The sequence below is a fragment of the Solanum lycopersicum genome, chromosome 9 (genome assembly GCF_036512215.1).
Source record: "Solanum lycopersicum chromosome 9, SLM_r2.1".
Taxonomy (NCBI): domain Eukaryota; kingdom Viridiplantae; phylum Streptophyta; class Magnoliopsida; order Solanales; family Solanaceae; genus Solanum; species Solanum lycopersicum.
The window spans coordinates 3540475-3559986 of NC_090808.1; the positions used below are offsets into that span (position 1 = coordinate 3540475).

At 33.2% G+C, this 19512-nt stretch overlaps 2 protein-coding genes, 2 long non-coding RNA genes and 1 other non-coding gene across 6 annotated transcripts; 2 read left to right on the forward strand and 3 right to left on the reverse strand.

Annotated features, from left to right (window-relative positions):
• Positions 1 to 936: 936 nt before the first annotated feature.
• Positions 937 to 8549, reverse strand: LOC101259663 (CAAX prenyl protease 2). Its single transcript, XM_004246484.5, has 8 exons — positions 8053 to 8549; positions 7180 to 7236; positions 6823 to 7035; positions 5589 to 5700; positions 4462 to 4530; positions 3158 to 3220; positions 2171 to 2248; positions 937 to 1278 (listed from the first exon to the last, which is right to left on the reverse strand). The coding sequence occupies exons 1-8, from the start codon at positions 8332 to 8334 to the stop codon at positions 1145 to 1147; spliced, it is 1008 nt and encodes a 335-aa protein (XP_004246532.1). The 5' UTR covers positions 8335 to 8549; the 3' UTR covers positions 937 to 1144.
• Positions 1322 to 4099, forward strand: LOC112942161 (uncharacterized). The gene is made up of 2 exons (XR_003248179.2): positions 1322 to 1601; positions 3513 to 4099. It is a non-coding gene; the product is annotated as an uncharacterized lncRNA (long non-coding RNA).
• A 326-nt stretch (positions 8550 to 8875) lies between the features above and the next one.
• LOC101258986 (sm-like protein LSM7) lies at positions 8876 to 12213 on the forward strand. Of its 2 annotated transcripts, none has more exons than XM_004246482.5 (6): positions 8876 to 9107; positions 10306 to 10381; positions 10847 to 10928; positions 11190 to 11261; positions 11570 to 11622; positions 11884 to 12213. In XM_004246482.5, the coding sequence occupies exons 2-6, from the start codon at positions 10379 to 10381 to the stop codon at positions 11971 to 11973; spliced, it is 300 nt and encodes a 99-aa protein (XP_004246530.1). In that variant the 5' UTR covers positions 8876 to 9107; positions 10306 to 10378; the 3' UTR covers positions 11974 to 12213. The 2 variants fall into 2 exon arrangements, with proteins under 2 accessions (XP_004246530.1, XP_004246531.1); XM_004246483.5 differs by having other exon boundaries at positions 8971 to 9107; positions 11702 to 12213.
• A 348-nt stretch (positions 12214 to 12561) lies between these two features.
• On the reverse strand, positions 12562 to 19066 carry LOC101258687 (uncharacterized). The gene is made up of 3 exons (XR_183075.5): positions 18896 to 19066; positions 18660 to 18798; positions 12562 to 12806 (listed from the first exon to the last, which is right to left on the reverse strand). It is a non-coding gene; the product is annotated as an uncharacterized lncRNA (long non-coding RNA).
• On the reverse strand, positions 17001 to 17152 carry MIR10530 (microRNA MIR10530). The gene has a single exon (NR_161762.1). It is a non-coding gene; the product is annotated as a microRNA MIR10530 (primary transcript).
• Positions 19067 to 19512: the final 446 nt, after the last annotated feature.

A 19512-nucleotide genomic window follows, 5' to 3' on the forward strand; every position in this document is an offset into this window, starting at 1 on the left:
TACATTGTAGAATAACCAAGTGTTTGAGACAATAAAAAATAAAAGTAGGAAACCAAACTCTAAGTTAGGGACTTTATATACAAAATGGTATAAATATAATTATTTAATTTATAATCAGGTTAACCCGTCAAACCGTTAAAAATTGATAACCCGACAATAAAAAAAATCAAAACCGTTATCAAATCACTAAATCAATAATCCAATACCGATAAATTAATAACTTTTTTTCTATTTGAATTATAAATTTCGATTTGTTTTGAGCAGCCCTATCTCGTATACACGCATACATATCTCTTTTGAGCTAAAAAAAAAAATACATTAATGATCTATGGATTAAAGATGCTATTAATCCTAATTTATTCCAAAGTCTCAAAAATATTTTTTTATTTTTATGAGAGGATAATATTTATGCACACTTTACATTTTTTAAACGCCACTGAATATGTAATTGTTATAGTCTTTTACACGCATACGTATACCTAATAATTAATGAAAGGGAAACATATATTTTTCTTCTTTCAATTTATGAGTACTCATTGATTATTTTGTTGAATGAATTTTCATTGGTATGGGGCGATCTTGTTAAAAAGTCAAGCTTGAAATTAAGTACGTATTTCTCCATCACTTCAAACATGTCCTTCCTCCTCCAAAATTTTCCAATATTAATAATTATATTTTTGTAATCATGATATCTGAATCAATTAACACACGCATCTTCATTAATCAATTTCATACTCGAAACAAATGAGAGAACCTGTCTTGAAATTCGACTAAATTCGAATTCACGTTGAGAGGTAAAACCTAACAAAGATGACTTGTAGTCCATTCACACTCCCCATCTTGAAATACACCAGTCTTTACACCTCCTTGTGTCTACGCTAGCTTAAATGCACCTCGACTATTACGCTAGATTCCTGTTACTCCTCACTAACTAAATTAAAAAACAAACTATATATCAATCAAATATCTCAAACTTAAAGATTTTCATAGGACAAGATAATGCTTGCTAAACAAAAGGTCTAAACGAAAAAATAAAATACGAATACCATCGAAAATGAAAATAAATTTCCATCTTACTAATGTTACATATTGGATTAAGGTCTTCTTTTTTTAGCCTTGATAAATCTTCTAGGAGTTGAGAAGCTTAGCTCCAACTACAATATCTATGCCAACACATGCAATTGTCTGTTGTTGCATTGTACAAATGAGGACTGGTGAGTGGAAAAAGAAACCAGATGAAACCTAGCAACCCAGCTACAGATGCCACTGTTACCATTCCTAACAACCATAAAAGAGGAAAAACAAAAATTATCATTAATATGTTTTAAGGAAAGTAGGCCAAAATCTAAAAATTGTTATCTGATGGAGGGAAATTCGGGTCCGAGTCAATATGTGTGTGCATCTTAATGATTTTATCAGGTAACTGCTACCTCCCACCATCACAAGCATCGGGTAATGCAGATGGAAAATAATCGGGCTAGGACTGATATGTAACTTAACATACTTGGTTTGGTGATAAAGATGCTAGAGACCTCGAAGGACATCTGGCAGAAGTTCTACCACCCGGGGGCACAACTACGGGTTTCCTAAGAGGGGATGAGGTTAGTTGAACACTCTTCGGAAATTATATTGTGTATATAACTCAAATATTGTTTGTAAGTAGATACTAAATATTTAGCATTCTTGAACATACTTGGGAAATTCCTGGCTTCGCCGTAGATAACACCTATTGGAGGAATTTTTGGAATGCATATATCATATTCATGCATTTTAGTTAAATGTAGAAAATTATTCTTCATAAAACTTCTTTTCTTAATGCAATCTATTATATTATCTTGAAGTCTGCATAAAACTTCTTTTCTTGGAAGAGACAACTGCTGTATTTGTATGATTGATGCCACACACGTAATTATATTCTCATCTACTATGAGCAAAATCCTAATTTGAAGTCATACTGTAACCTTACCAAACGCACTCGGATGAATCAAAGGAATACGAACTTAGTGAAACTCCATAGCTGATTGCCATATACATCGACGTTTTTAACCCGACTTACTATACAGTCTACACGTTACATTTACACTAGCATCATGCATGATCATCTTCTACCCTTCCCATTCCCAAACCCTTTATAGACAGTTGAATTCAGGTAGTGAAAAGAATGACATACCTGTCCTCCGTGATATTATTACAGGTATGCCAAAATAGTTGCAAAAAATATGAGCAACTAGTGGAGCGGTAAGATGCCCTGCAGTAAATATATGCATAGAAATGTCAAAAGCATTGAATACTAGATAATTATATAAAAGATAGACCAAAAATAGAACGAGGAGAGAAAACTCATTGCCAAGGGCTGCTATTGTGACAAAATAGAGATTCATCACATGCTAAATTGGTACTCAATGCTGTCAGACTTGGTACATTGGAGATCAAATTAAGACACGGAAATTTACATTCACAAGGAAACAAACAAGAAAAATTGTAAAACTAGAGTTCAAGGACTTCAAAGAAACAATTCTTCAGACATTAGCAGATTAAGCATTTAAGCACTAAAAATTTGGATTGAGCACATAAACCTCCACTCATCCTCCATCAACTGACAGCAGCCCCGCTCTCCCTACTGCGCGTGCAGGGCCTCAAGTAGTGAACTGGTATTTGTTGTACTTCTTACTTTTTCTTTGGGGGAGGAGGGGAGGAACTAACAATCTTAAAGGGATTTCCAAACATTTTCCAAAAGACAAACTATTGTGGTACAAAGAGGAGATTCACAAACGTTTGTGGGGGGGAAGGGGGGGGGGGGCATTGCACCTTCTAGTCTCCACCCTCTTCTGAATTCACCCAGTAGTGGAGCATGGAGCCTCAGAGAAGAAGTTTGGAACAGTAATGGAGGGACCATAGTTCAAAATATTTCAAGCCTTAATTTCTTATTCAGGGTCAAGAAATTCTAGAACAAAAAGTAATAGGATGTTAATAAGTACTCAAAAAAACTACAGTTTCAAGCCAAAGATATGCTAAGCAACACCGCATTCTTAAAAGTTCTTAAAAAAGCCGTCTCCACCCCAAACCCCATAGATAAAAGAAGAGATTAAAAGAATATTGGATAAAGGGAGAAAGAAGATTTTCCATATGACTAAAGCAGAGTGTAAGCATCGCTAACCTGTCCGAACAAAGAGAAATGAAGCATAGGATCCAAAGATGACTGTGTAGCCGACCTGGAAGCCTGAAAACATAAAAGTCATGTCCGAATGCAAAATAAAATATCACTTTGCTCTATGGTGCGAAAATGCAAAGCTTCTTAATCCATCCAAATATATGGAGAAAGAAAGAAATTGTAGATGTTAAGGTAGAATCTCAACTTTAACCTACACTCTTAAGGCCAATTGCCAAGCTTGATTGTTCAGTTGGCATTTTTATTCCCCTGTAAACAGTGTTGACAATTTTCTGGATTTTATTAGCTCCCTGACTCTATCATAGATACTCTTCTGGAGCTAACTTTTTGTTATCTTTTGTAGTTGTGCATCCTCTTGATGCCTTTATCAATAACAATTACTTCTCTGATCTCTCCCCTAAGTGGTTAAAGGTTTGGAAAAATGATATGAGCCAGCTTCTCTCTGGTGATCCATCTGCTTGAGCTTTGCCCATACATATCGAGGTGCGTAGCATAATTCGATATATTCAAAACAGAGTGGATTTGCTGATCAATATGCGACTGAAGAAGCCCGGTTTTGTAAGATACCATCAGTCACATTCAGTGCCCTTTCTTTGACTTCAAATTTTGTGACCAACAATGAAGCACTGTTTTGATCCAATAGGCTATGTGGCTTAGTTCTACGTTGATCACCTATAATAATTACTCACAGAAAACTAAAAAGAAAGACGGAAAGCGTCTGAGTGGCGGGGAAGGCAGAAGAAAAATTAATCAAAGGAGGTAGAAGGATTCAGAGACAAGAAGGAGAACATGACTTGGAATTTCCAGGGAGTAGAGAGTAAGCCGTAAGGGGAAAATTTTCATATAATTCTTGCAAAATTTGGACCGTCTTCCTTGTGAACTGACAAGCTTTATTAACCCAAACTTTGATTCTATATTAACATATTATAATTGTTTGGGAGTGCCATGCAACTTTGATGCTATTTTAACATATTATAGTTGTTTGGGAGTGCCATGCCATATATGCATGCAAGCTAAATATCACTATGCCCCATGTGATAAAAATGCAAAATTGCTCAACCAGTCCAAATAAATAGAGAAAGAAGAACGTAGAAAACTTAGGCTTTATCCACGCTCAAGATTTGATGCAGTTGCTCCCACTACAATATATTACTTTTTCCAGGAGTTGCTCACTCTAATAGAAACTCAAACATAAATCCCATGGCACTCGTCCCAGTGAAAACATCATATAATGGTCCAATCATATTAGACTTCTGATGTAGAAACATTACATGTGGAGAAAAAGATCATACCTACAATCATAAGAGCTTTAAGCCAGCTGCCGCTTCGTTGAGCATACTCTAACAAGTGATTTAAATGAGCTGCAAGCAGATAACAAACAGTTGCTCAGGATGAGGTAATGAAAAAGAAAACTATCCATAGTTTCAATCGAAGTAGCACGTTTCCTCTTTAAGTCTAAAAAGTTAGCAAATATAAAACAAACAAGGAATTTCCGTACCGGTTTCTAGCACATTTCATCTTTAAGTCCAAAAGTTAACAAATATAAAACAAATAAGGAATTTCCGGACCATTATTACTGCAATATTATCAGTTTCAGTTCACCGACAGCATGTTTTAAACAATAATAGTATTTCTAATGCCAAACATAGTTGCGGAAGTACTTTTTTTCAGGTTTTTGTGAATGAATTCCTCAATTTACTAAAATCGATATCAGTCAAAAAGTTACTGAAGTCATTATGGGCATTGTAGATACTTTGATCTCAAGACCAATATTAGCTAATACAATACCTCTCTGTTACTCATTACTTGGAAACTATTCACATGTATTTCTGTTATATTCATTGTTAGTTCTGAATACTCCATGTGCACTTGCTTCAGTTAAAATTCACCTGATTAATCGCCTAACTGAATTCTTTGAGTAAGATATTATTTAATTTCACTAAATACATGAATTTACAGTTTTAACTAATGTTTTAGAGTCTCTCTGTTTCATAGGACCAATCTATCAATTATCATAGTGATGTAATTTCCTAATTTTATGAAAATATATTTCCATTGTCTATGTTGAAATGCGCAGTCGCATTGTCTCCATGCAAAAATAGGAGAGTAGCTTAGCTTGTGTTTCTTCCAATTATATCTATGTCACACCTGAGTGTGCCAGTTAGTCACTATCGAGATCGGATCACAGGACCATAACAACTAGAATGCAAAAGCTTTTAGTTTCTTTCTTAGCAGGAAATATGATTACAACTTATAAGCATAAAACTGATTAGACATGTAATATTACCAAGAAAATTCAATATCATACTTCCGGGAAGACATATATCTTGAACTCTTAAATCCTAAATATATATTCAAGTCAAACTCATATTTCTAGAAAGTTTTATCTGGAAATGAAATTCTTGTAGCTTGTACTTACCTAAACTGAAAAATATAGGACAGAGAAACACCACTGTATAGGTGTTGAATCCTCCACAAAGAAGCAAAGGTATCATACAGGCTCTAAATACCAGCTCTTCTGTGAGTGGGGCCTGTTAAAAAGGACATTTTCCAAACAAGATTTAAGTACAAAACATATTTTCACGTTTATAAATCATAGCTTCTAGAGATTTTTCTTTCACATGAATAAGGAGAAAATGCACACCATGTAATTTCTTTTTTGAAAGAAACACAAGGTTTACTTCAACATGTTGCAGCAAATTGGAAATATCTTCATAGAGAACCTCAAGTATTTCCAACTCCAATATGATAACCCACTCAGGCTTTATCTTTGCCAAAGACACTAGTGTAAATCAGATAAACCAAAAGAAAGTTGATGGAGTACATAATATTTACTTCAAAGAGATTAATAACAAGAAGACTTTGATCTTTCCCTCCAAAGTCGCCTGCTTTGGATGGATGGCAGCACATGAAGCATGTCTTATGCAAAGAAGGGCATTTAGCTTGTGTTGATGGTGTTATTTGTGCAAAGAACAATAAATCATCTTCTATTACACTGCAAATTTGTATGTGAGTTTGGTGCATGTTTCTTAACTTGTATGGGATTCAAAGGGCCATGCCAGCAAATGTGGAACAACTGCAAAGCAGTTGATAAAGTCAGAGAATGAAGAAAGTATTTAGAGGACTGTTCCATTTATCATATTCTGGAATGTTCGGCTCGAGAGGAACAAAAGATGTTTTGAAAGGAAGCGAACTCTTTGTTGTTGAAGTATAGATGCATTCATAGCATAAAAAATGGCGCAATGCTGAATTTTCGAATGATCTTGATGTGTTATGGACTCCATACAGCATTAGCGGATTCCTATCTAGTTTTGTTGTACTCTCTCTCAGTAAGTTCCTGATACTGAGTTTATTATTAATGATACATTACTCATCAAAAAAAAGAAAGAAACAGAAGCCTTGTTATATTTCTAGTTTGAAGTTGTCATATTAAACATACGAAAACGCATCTGTATATATACCAAATATGCGGGGAGATGGTGGCATGAAAGCTATTACAAAAGTGAGTTAGTAATAACAGAAGTTTGAGGGTATTATTGATCTCGTAACCACGAAATAGAAGGATTCAAGTAAATCTTGATCATAATACAAAGATCAGATAACAAGGTGAACAGAGAAGGTAACCAGCTTAATATTCTAGTAAGGTTACTCACCACAATAAAATTACGCCATGCTGAAATATCAGACGCCATTGAAGAGACTGATTCAATAAATTCATGGACAACATTTTTAATACTGTCAAGTGACAAGCTTCTTCCATTTCCCCCATCTTCTTGGCCCGAGTCTAGCAACAATAACACCTTGAGGATGAAGGTGCCAGCGTACATTAAGGAAGTCAATGTAAGAGGAAAGACGACAGCTTGCCACTGTTTTAAACATAAAATTGCATTTCAGCAATCAGTCACCCTTTCTCAATCTGCGAGTCATAAAAGAGCAGAACTTGATAACAACCACATGCAAAGCATTGTCGCATGCAAAAAAAACTAATCCAGCACAGATATGATACTTACGATATGATCCAATCTGATGCCATAAACACCTGAAAGGTGAGATTTACCCCACTGAATCTGAAAGATTGAAAAATTGTATTAGACTCAGAATACAAGAGGAAGTTACTAGTAAAGTACTCTTTGCAGAGAAGCTCCAAAACCAATAATTCGTTCATAGATGAATGTAAAACTAATATAAGTCCTTGCTTCCAGCAAATGGTTTATTTCCCGTTTGCTATAGATTTTGAAGTTGAAACTTTAAACTTTAAACTTAAAAAATGAGTTTTCAAAGTGATTTTACAATTTGGAGTTGTGTTTGGATTTGCATTTTACTTGGAAAAAGTTTGAAGTTTTGTCCGAGGAAGTCGCCAAAACAAAAAAAGACTGGTGTGACCCATTCTTTGGGACGTCAAAATATTTAAAGAACAGATTTTAATCATGGCCAAACAGATATCAGATAAATTTTCAAAAACAACTTTCAAAATCAATGTCCAAATGCTAGCAAAGTATTTCGTATAAGAGGTGCATAAGAGATGATACATATTCTAACTGAGAATTAAAATGGAAATATACACATACATACAAAGAGAATCAGAATGCTCAGAGGAGACATCATGCTCCTACTTTAGCATCTTTTAACACTTCGCTTTGCTAAACTAAATAAGCTAGATTTCTCATATGCTCACTCAATTAATAGTTTAAAAAACCAAAAAATCCGAAAAGTCCACAACAAGCATGAGTTTCTGAGATAATAATTATTAGTTGTATTAACAAAATTACTCCGATCCTGTAACATAGCAACACAGAAAACGATATATTGAGCAACAGCAAAAAAAAAATTCAATCAAAGGTCAGAAAATGCTATAAAATTAGTACATGATGAAGGAATCTTACAGGGAGGAGAAGAGAGCAAGCAATAAGTGAGGTAACAGATGAAATTGCAGCGCATATGAACCGTCGAATCAAATACGATTGAAACGAATCTGGCGGCGGTAATCGGAGAATCAACGTCGGAGCATATAAGATCGCAACATACAAAATTGCCATCGCAGTGCACGCAATCACTGCAAGCGATTTCGACACATCACCACCGCCGTCTCCGCCGCCGATGAATGCTACTTCCATCGTCGCCGGATTTTCAGACGGATTTATTAGCAAATAATAATAATAATACATAAATTACAACACAAATTCGTTAAACAAAAAACACTGCTAAATAGTTTTATATTTTTGCTTTGATGGAAGAAATTAGTATTTTTATTTTAGCATGGGTAGTTTCGTCAATTACAACTTATAAGTTTGATTTTCGATGTAATCATTACGTAACTTAGATTATTATTATATTAAAACTAGTATAATAAAAACAATATATCACTTTAAATTTTTTAATCTAAAAATCATATGAAAAAATCTTAAAATATATGGTAAGATTTTATAGGCTAGATAAACGTTAAATTGTTTTATGAAAATGAGAATTATACGAGAAAATTATTAAATTCGAGTCTAATATTATCTAATAAGATGATTTTTAAGAGCTAATTTTTTAAAACAAAAACAAAATCTAAATATTGATCTAAAGAAAAGAAACAACAACAATATTACAAATAAACTCAATATAATTCTATAAGTGATAAAATAATAATTCTATAAGTTACATATGAAAATTATACGTGGTGCATACATAACCTTATTTGTACGTTGTGAAAGTAAACAGATTGTTTTTGATGACCCGAGAAAGGACATAATGGGTAAACCGGCCCAAATTCTCAACCCCATAGCCCATAGATAATAGGGGACGCAATAGGCCCAAATATAAAATACCTAACCCAATCAGTTTTACTGATCCCAGTAGAAATTAGGGTTTCTTCTCTCCGTCGCCGTTGATACGGTTGTTGCCGGTGGTGCTCCGACAGTTCAGTAATTCCCGTCGGAATTCTCGTTCTATCTAGGTAAGTTTTTGCCTTAATTTTTTCTTAAGTTTATAGAGATTAGAGATATGATTTGGAAAAATTCAATCTTTAGTTGTTCTAGTTCGCCTTTGAAGTTCTGATTTTTACTTATGATTTCTGAACTTTTATATGCTTTGTTTTCTTTCATTATTGCATTGTTGTTGCTGAGTATTAACTACTTAATTGTTTCATGTTGTTTTAATTTTGTGCTTGTTTCCTGTTATTTTTGAAGAATTTATTTTATGTCTCCTAGTCGAATATTCTGCTGTTTCAATCTCTTCTTGCTCGTTAGTTGTTTTTCTGTCCTTTGAATAATTTCTCGTTTAATTGTGTGCTCGTTTATCGTTTTGGTCTCCTTGTTTGTTTAATTGTGTACTCCTTAGTTGTTTTTGTCTCCTTGTTTGTTGAATTGTGTGCTCGTTAGTCGTTTCAACTGATGGAGCCCTTCAGCGCTGTAACACCCCTTGCATCCTGATCACGGTCTTCATATAATTTTGCTGATATTGTGGCCTTGACCTCTCTTCATTCCTTCCCTTCCTTTTGTGTCAAGATCATATTGGGGTTTTTCACCCAATGGTGAAGCTTAATGATCAATGACGTGTGTTGAGCACGATGAGGGTCTTGTATTCAAATTCGGTTGGTATAAAACACTAGTTGGTTTCTTCTCATCTATTTTAGCCTTGGTAGATATAATTGCCTTGCACTATAATGTGCGCTATAATGCCCCTTGCTTCATGATTGCAGTCCTTTTTGGTCTGTTATAATGCTGGGGTAGTGTCCTTGACCTCTCTTTCTTCCCTTTTGAGTTGTGTCAAGATCATCTTGGTTTGCTTTTGCACCCGTGGGTTGGCTTAGTTGTCAATGAATTGGGTAGTGCACTATGAGATTTCAATTTCAAATCCCAACAGAGACAAAATATTAGTTGATTTTATCCATTTGTTCTAGCCATGGTTGATAAAGTTTCCTGGCACTAGGTGTGCAAGCTTGTTCAGACAGCATGGCTATCAAAAAACAATAATTTGCTTTCTTCCTGCAATCTGTAGTACTTGAGTTGTGAGATATTGGTATGTGTTGTCATCATTAAATCACATTAGGAGGCTAACAATTATTAGAAAGCATATATCTGTATCTACTCTATACAAGTAAGTTTGCTGGACGGTGAGCTCATTTTTTTCTACTACATGTTTTTCTATTGCAGGATATATCCACCTTGTTGTAGCAATTTTTCTCCATTAGTTGGATAAAGAAAGCTCTTTAGACAAACAGAAGAAATGGTATGTTCTCACTTACACTATAGCCAGTAATTTGACAAAATTATCCTACTACTATCTAATTTACATAGTTTCTTGACTACATCTTCATAAAAAAACATTGTTTCTTGATTACATAAAAAAACTCACTTATCTAAATAGGGGTAAAGTTGGATTATGTAAGTGGACGCTTATGTTTGAACCAAGATTAAGGTTAAGTGGACATACATTTTGAACCGGACGGAGTACCTATTTTTGTAAAAGTAGTTCAAAGCTTTCTAGATTTTCTAAGTTTGGATAGAAAGAGGAAAGAAGAAAAAGATTCTTAAGGTATTTGTTGATGAGAGGGAGGTGAAAGGGTTAACTGTTACCTGCTAGTTAAGGTGTAGTCATGTTTTTTATGCAACAGCAAGGAGGAAATGTGTAAATTCTTTTATTGAATTTCAGTTGGCGTAGTTACCTCATACACTTTCTTGTTTCTCTGTTCAGTCTGGCAGGAAAGAAACAGTTTTAGATTTGGCAAAATTTGTTGACAAGGGTGTGCAAGTCAAGCTTACTGGTGGAAGACAAGGTGCGTCATGCAATGTCTGTCATTCATTACTCATAAGAATGCTCATCCACTCAAACACACCTTCCCTTGTCAAAACAATTTATTCCTCTCTATTTGCCAGTTGTGACTTGTTTTACCTCTTTGTCATGCTCTCTTGCTGTTGCTTGTGGAGTTATGTTGTTGATACTTGATACGTCATCATATAGTCAATCTGGACTCTGGGTTGTGAGTTGCACAAATTGCAATCTTTTTCTTTTCTGCTGATTAATTCTGTCTTCACAGTGGTTGGAACACTTAAAGGCTATGACCAGCTGCTTAATCTTGTCTTAGATGAAGCCGTGGAGCACCTTAGAGGTAACAATATTATCATAGCTAAATTTCGGAGTTTAAATTGTTTTAAATGGTGGTCAGTCGAGGAAATGTATTGTTTCGTGACTCTCATGTTCTGCATTATGTTAGCGTCCACAAGTTTTGCGTGTCTGCGCTGATACTGTATATTTGTTTTATCATTTTGTTAAGTGAAAATAATCTTTTCCTTGAAATCCCTTCATTATTTTTCAGTAGAATGGAGCAGCAAATTGCTTAATTAGATACTTGCTACTCATCATTTTGTGGAATTCCATTTGTTGTACAGTTGATGATTTTAAACTTTTTTTCCATAGATGCTGATGATCCCCTGAAGACTACTGATCAGAAACGAAGTCTTGGCTTAATAGTATGTGTTCTATATATTCTCTCAAAGAACATATTCTTTTAAAGAAATATCGTAACATTGGTTCAAGAATGTATTACAGCCTATGTTGCTCGCACTCTCCATGTCAGATGTTCCAAAAGTATACTATTTTTGGAGGATACGAGATGCACTGCATTTATGAAGAGTCCGAGCAACTTAGATTGCTACTATGGTTAGGTAATGTGGAAGGTAATCATAAATTTGACCTCTTTTCTCTGCTTCTTGCCTTCCTTCCACACACAGGTCTGTAGGGGTACTGCAGTAATGCTCGTGGCTCCAACTGATGGTACAGACGAGATATCCAATCCTTTTGTTCAGCCAGACGGGGCATAGAAGAATCAAACCTTGTTATTTCGAATTTAGCTCAACTGTAATGCTGTAAACATTCTGCACCTTTGCCTTCTATTTGCTAATATTTACTGTTTCTATTAGAGAAAATGCTTCTTCTTCTAGCAAAGCTGTAACTGCTCCTGCTGCGTTTTCATTTTTCTTGTTGATGTAAAGTCATATTAGTTCCCATTTCACCTGTGACAATGCCAGACATGTATCAAACATCGATTTCTGGCTTCACTATTTCTCGATTTGTGCCTGTCATTCTTGATGGATCATGTACGCTAATCTTCTCGTATTACCTGAACCCTATATTCGTCATTGTACAGGTGCTCGAGTACCACACACCTCTCATGTTTGGTACATAACTAATCGATGCATAACTTGTATTAGTATCGTGGTTGATGTCTCCGATTTCGATACCATATTGAGGTTTGTAATGATTTCAGTTAAGCTTAAACTGTTATAGTAAACATATAGTTCTATGGCTTATTATCTCAATAATTATTTTAGAATGCATATTTCTATGGTTCATCCCATTTATATCCCATACAAATCCAAATTAATCAAAAGTAAAATGTGAATAATGTCTTATCAAATTGTATTCAATTATTTTATACCATGTCCTCATAAGGAATACACCAAATACATGCAAATTAATATATGTAAATGGAGTATGATTCTGAATTATTAAATATTTAACATCACACAAATACTAAGATAATACCAAGAATATGAGTCTCCAATATAATTTCTCCAATTTATTGTCACATCAATTTCAAATGTTCTTTAAGACGTATCTCCCATTAGCTTTCGTATGTTTGCCATTGTCAAGCCTAGCAAAAGAAAAAGAGTTATTTATCGAATAGTCAGACCTCAACGCGAATATCAGATATCGATTTAGTTAGACCTTAACGCAAATATCAGATATCGTTTTATTGTCTTCCTCAATACACCTCTTTATCAATTGAAACACCTCCTCCTCCATCTTCCTCCCACTTAAAAAAAAACTATTTTCATTTTATTGGTCCTTTACTAATCCGTAAAATTCACTATCAAAGTCATTTTATTGATGTTGATGCAGCTCTATATTTTTTGTGTCGATTTCGTAAATGTAAACTTTCTTGAATTTTGAATGACCATTTTGATTTCTAGATCTATTCAAATACTTCTCATAGAATTTATAGTTTTTATCAACTTTCTTATGAAATTTTTTATTTCTTATTTAAGTTGTCAAGAAAAACTTGACTTTCTAAAAAAAATCATTCTCCAAGAGGGTAAATTCGTGGGGCGGGTTCGAAAATGATAATGTGAATATTATAGTGAATATTTCCATTTTGAATGGTGAAGAAGAAGAAAACTAACTAGTGAAGGTTGAAATGGGGAACAACAAGGCAGAAGAAAGAGAGGGAATGGAGGGTATGCATTTATAAATTAATTAATTGATATAGTTAATTTTAAAAAGTGTTTAATAAAAAAATAATGAATAAGTGAGAAAGAACTTAATGACGTGGTACCTAGATGGTTATGATGTGACGCTTACCTGGCTATGGTGTGGCGGGTGTTAGTTTCAAGATGGAAAAAAATCACTTCGAAGATGATAAAGGGGAAATTTAAACGCACGTATAGTTTAAGTACTAATGTAAGTTTTGCTTCTAAGATTTTTTTTTAATGTATTTTCTCTTTTATTTACTAACATGTCAACTGGTACCTATATCAAGTGAACAAATCAGAAACTACGTTAACTGGACACAAAGTTTAAGGAATAAATAAAACTATATTATCTCTAATAACTTAAATTTTTATAATGCGATGGATACACACTTCAATATGGTATATATCAAAGTAAGCAATACCGGTCTAGGTTTCAAGTGTCAACATCAGACCACCACATATTACTAAACAACAATATTCATGTGTTTGACCCATGAATAAAAATTAAGTCAGGACTTGAGTGAGCGTATGTGTACGTATATCAAAGATATAATAAAATGAGATGGTGGTATACTTCAATATTGTATTATAGTAGGTAGTACTCGTCCAGAGTTTATCAAGTCTTGCCTCTATCAATTATTTTCACGTAATTAGCTCATAAGAAAGAATTTAGGTCGAGAGGTGAAGGTGTATTTAAAATGTAATTGAATTTTACTCTAATATATAAAATTTTAAATCATACGGGTCATTCACTTCAACATTGTATCAAAATATATTATACTAGTCTAGGGTTGGAGTCGAACTTTCGTTCTTCATTAGAAAAGAATTTTCATGTGTTTGAGTCATGATAAAAAATGAGGTCAAAATGAAAGGAACCGTAAGTCATGTATTTCTCTGACTTAATTTTTTAAAATGAGATGGTTACATACTTCAACATTGATCATCATAGGCAATTCTAATCTTGATTTCAAGTCTCGCCCCACCAATTATTTCTAAGTGTTCGACCCATAATAGGAAATTAGGCCAAGATGAAAAGGCAAACATGTTGAAGATATAATTAGATAAATTAAAAAAAAAATGTATTTTCCCTATTATCTTAAGCATTTAAATAAGATAGTGCAATTTATAACTATGTTGAAATCTTTCTATCTCCAAAATGAATTAGGCCACATGTGAGAAATGTGCGAGTCGAAAATATTATTAAGTAATTAATTAAAAATATGTTCAGTTTAATCAGTAAACTTAATAAAAATGACACTGTCACACACTTCAATATTTTCAAAGAACACATAAAATTCCAATTGGGAACAGTAAGAATTTAAATTAAAGGTTTTAGTTAAGGCTGGGCAACAGAACGGGATGTACCGGACCGGTAATGTTCCGATTCATCCCGGTTCAGTTGCCTACAGAACGAAACAGGACATCCCAAATCGGGACACAAAATGGAACAAAATCGAGGTTTGGTACTGGTGTATCGGTACCGATTTATCGCAATTTAATTCGGTCTGGTCTGGTTCCGATTATTTAATATTTATTAATTTATTATTTATTATATATTTATTAATTAATTTATATTATACATTTATCAATTATAATTTATATTTTATATTAAATAATAAATACTACCCAAGTAACCAACTACCCCTTATTAGTATTATACATTAGTATTACATTCGAGACTTGGTTGAAACAAAACTCTTCCTAGAAGGTGGTTGCGTAAACTATGCACTCTGTTAGTAGTCGTAGATTGAAATTGTAATTTATAAGAAAAATTTTAATAAATTAAATTGATCTTTTTAATTTATGTAATTGTTTTATCTTTATTTATTTAATTTTTAAAATTATAAATTTAATTTATTTAAATTACAAGTTATAAATATTACTTATAAATTATAACATATTAATAAATAATAAGTAATAACTTATAAACTTCAAAAGATTTAAATCTTGAAAACTTAATTAGACTTAACTTGCAAACTTAATAAGTAAAAATTTTATAAAAAAATATCTTTAAAATAACTTAAGTAAAAAATTACATTGTATATTTAAAACCTATTAATTTAAACTTAGAAAAATAAAAAAATATTCATATTTTCGTAATTCTTTTAAAATCATTTTTTGAAATAACTAGATGTGCCATCCCGTTCCATTTCGATCCGTTCAGTCCATTCTGATTTTATCCCGGTATAGTGGGACGGGACGAAATCGAGTATATGTCCCGATAATTTCGGTCCGGTTCATCCCGGTACCGATCAACTCGTTCTGTTTCGATCATTGTCCAGTCTTAGTTTAAGTCATCTACGGCCCCTTAAAGTTGTCTGCATATTTCACTAAAACACCTAAACTCTAGGTTGTTCCTATTGAACACCTCTACCGTCAAAATATGTACTATAGTAAATATTTTTTAATGACATGTCATTATAAGTGTAATACAATTTGAAAGTAAGCGCGTGAAGTCTTTTTTCTGCTAACCAATAAAAAATGAACACATCAACCTATGGAAATTAATAATCTAAGCATAATTTATTTTTTTTAAAAAAAAAAACTCAATTGTCTTCTCCAACTCATATGCTCCCATTGAAATTCTCAATTCAAAATTACTTGAACACAAAAACATCAAAAGAATTTATTGTTAAAATTTTCATTTGAGTTGTGAAGAGAATTTCATCAAAGATAAATCAAATTGAGTAAAAAACAATTCCGACTAAACTCTGTTTTTCGATAAAACTAATACGAATCTGAAATTATTTTCTTATATAATTAAAAAAAAATAAAGGAAAAAAGGTGAAATAAGAATGATTATCGAAGTAAACACAATTTTAATTATCGATTGATGTGCGTGTCTTCAGGCAAAAAAAGGAAATAGGGAAGGATGGAAGTCGGGGTGGGTGTTGGGTGGGTTGTTCTGGCTATGAAGAAAAAAAGGAAGAAAAGTTTTTTTTGGGAGGCTGAAAACATACTTTTTATTTTATTTTAATTTCATTTCATTTTTTAAATTGTTATTATGGGACAATGTCATGTGTCTTTTTTTAATTAGGTACAATTGTCACGTCAGCCGCAAGTGTATAACACATAATTTCTACTTTTAGTTGATTGTAAAAAATTGTCCAATAAGTATTTTTTTTACTAAAAAAAGTGTTCAATTGGAACAAACCTAAGATAAGGTGTTCAAATGAAATATGCGGACAACTTAAGGAGCCGCATATAACTTGACACTAAATTAAACAAATCTAATGAGAAAATAAATTAAAGATATGGTCAACATATATACATAGAACTAGACATGGTCATTCCATAAAACCCCTTTGTGAACCAACACTATCGATGGAAAGTCCTTTCACACCATATATATAATTCTTCTCTAAGTCCTTTTTTCACCAAATCCCTATTACTCTCTTTCATTTGCTTTGTCTATTATTATTTTTGCTCTCTCCCAAGGACCAACTCTCATGCTAAGAATGTCCCCCTCCCTAATCTCCCCTCCATCTTCCCCCACATCTACCCCTCATTGTGCTCGCAAAGAGGCTACACCAACTGTTGATACTGAGATCTTAGGGGTTTATGGGAGTAGCGGCCCATCCACTCAATCAATGTTCAACGATGTTGAACGATGGGGAAGGGACGTCTGATGTTTGGGCTAAAATCCCAATGTTGAACCTTTTGGAGCAGCATCAACAACAAGCGGACGCATCAACATTGAGATCGTTGACCCAAACCTTAGACGTTCGTTCCCCAACATTCAACATGTTTCCCCTCATTCTAGGAGGAATATTGACTGAGTGAATGGGTCCGCTACTCCCATAAATTCCTAAGATCTGTGGTGTAACCTTCTCGCTAACACGATGAGGGGAAAGGGAAGAGAGAGGGAAGATTGGAAGGGGGGCATTCTTAGCATGAAGTTCACCATTGGAAGAGAGCAAAAAAATAATAGAGAAAACAGATAAAATGGAGAAATGATGATTTGGTGAAATATGAATTATATATATATATATATATATATTGTGAAAGGTAGAGAAAATTTTAATATTTGAATCTTTTCACTTCCCACCAATAGTATTGGTTCACAAATGACTTTTATGGAATGATTATGTCTAGTTTATGTACATATGTTGATCACACCTTTAATTTATTTTCTCATGAGATTTGCTTAATTTAAATTCTTACTTTCTAATTAAAATATTATATTTTCTTTGAAAGTGTTGAAGCGTTTGACAATGTCATTAAAAATTATGTTTGAATGATTAATAACACATATTTTAATTAATTACTTAATAATTTTTTCAACTCGCACATTTCTCCTGTGGTCTGATTCTTTTTGGAGATAGAAAGATTTCAACATAGTTATAATGTTTGTCATCTCTAATACCATGAAAAAGTTTGGGTGCTTCTGGTCTTCTCCCCCCTTATAGGAAGACAAAGGGTTAAGAGTGAATTATTCATAACGTTGAGCTAAATTCATGATAAAAAGTACTGGAATTAGCACAAATATATTGGTGAGTAGCGCATAGGCAGAAAATTCTTGAAGAGTGTTCGAAATAAAGCCAATTTAAAAAAAAATGGGCCATCGGTAATTAAACCTCAATGGCAAACATAATATTTCCTTTTTCATTTAATTAAATATTTTACAACATACCACATTAAACAAAATATACAAAACATAGATGCGGTGATTCGAATTTAGGTATTGTATACATATTAGACACGTTTTTGCCACTAAGCTACAACTCACTATTGTTGCTTTAGAAGTTCAAAATGCTTAGTATATCAATATAAAGTAATATTTGACGCAATAACAGGACTAAAAGGGCTAATTTACTGTATAAAAAAATAAGCTCAAGAAGGTTATACTAGAAACAAATCACTAGGAATCATGAAAGTGATACTTAGGGAACGAAAAATACCATGGAAGATACTAGATATAATGGAAGAAGCAAAACAACTTCAAAGTTCAGCATGTATATAGGAAAATAAATAAGCTAGTAGATATCATTGCTAATAGTGCTTACAGTAAGTAGGAGGCACAAGAATACACGCAATCTGAAAAACTCTCAACTAATTGTAGAAGAATTCTAAACATGTACAAAGAACAAATCGCAAGTTTGAGAATCGAGACAAGAAAGATAAAAGACATAAACAATCAGTATAGACCACAATCAAACTAATCAAGATGTGGTGAGTCTAGCAAGATTTTTTACGTACACCTCAAGTTTTTGCTAATATTATTTGCTTAAAATCGACGAGAAATAAAGAGTTACCTGTTGTCATTTATGAGCTTACAAAAGAGGGAATCAACCAAAGTCAAGGACTATACATCCAAAGTACATCTTCCATTGTCTTAGAGAGGAAGATCGCTTCATATCTAGCAGCGGTGTTAGGTCCAGAAATCAGAATGACCTAAACCAAGATAAAAAAGAGATTAAAAACGAAAAGGAGGAGGAAGATAAGGAGGAGCAGTGCCTATTGAAGCTATTGAAGATGTGTAGTGGTATACCACCATCTGAATGTTGATGATCTAAATGAGACTACGGAGAATCAGGAAGGCGGCGCAGAAAAGAATATGAAAGAGGATGATTTGGAAACAAATGTTAGGGGAAATGTTAAAAATAGGGTAAGAAATAGAAAGGATATTGATTCATATGGGCCAACTTTCATTTTTCAAGTTGGGCCAGACCGACATATAATTTTTATATTTATGATTGAATAAACGAGTTTCGAGCCCAAATTTGATTAAAAGTAATATTTGACCTATATATTATGTTATTTTGGCGATGAGTGTCCAATCCATAGTTCTGATATGTTGATGAGATCAAGTTTAAGAAATTAATTGACAATGCAAACAAAATTAAGAGTACTATTAAAAATAGCTCAACACAATAATTATCGACTATTTAAGATGGCAATGTTAGTAATTTTTATTTTGTGCACTCACATATTAATATATTATAAGTAGATCATAAGCTATTAATAAAGCAGTCCATTGAATGATCTAATAAAGTATTAAAGATTGGAGCCTTAGAAGTAATTTTCTATTCATATGTGTTTATTTTTGTAATACCTTGGTATTTGAAAGAGTTAAAATTAGAAAGAACTAAATTGGAAATATCAATA

Bases quoted from the DNA above. Each gene is read 5' to 3' on its own strand.
- LOC101258986 (XM_004246482.5), top strand. The intron at 10,929-11,189 runs GTGCGTCATGCA...CTGTCTTCACAG, and splicing joins GCTTACTGGTGGAAGACAAG to TGGTTGGAACACTTAAAGGC. The intron at 11,262-11,569 runs GTAACAATATTA...TTTTTTCCATAG, and splicing joins AGCCGTGGAGCACCTTAGAG to ATGCTGATGATCCCCTGAAG.
- LOC101259663 (XM_004246484.5), bottom strand. From the start codon at position 8,334: ATGTATTATTATTATTATTTGCTAATAAATCCGTCTGAAAATCCGGCG. The intron at 7,036-7,179 runs GTAAGTATCATA...TGTTTAAAACAG, and splicing joins GCATCAGATTGGATCATATC to TGGCAAGCTGTCGTCTTTCC. The intron at 1,279-2,170 runs GTATGTCATTCT...TATGGTTGTTAG, and splicing joins AATAATATCACGGAGGACAG to GAATGGTAACAGTGGCATCT.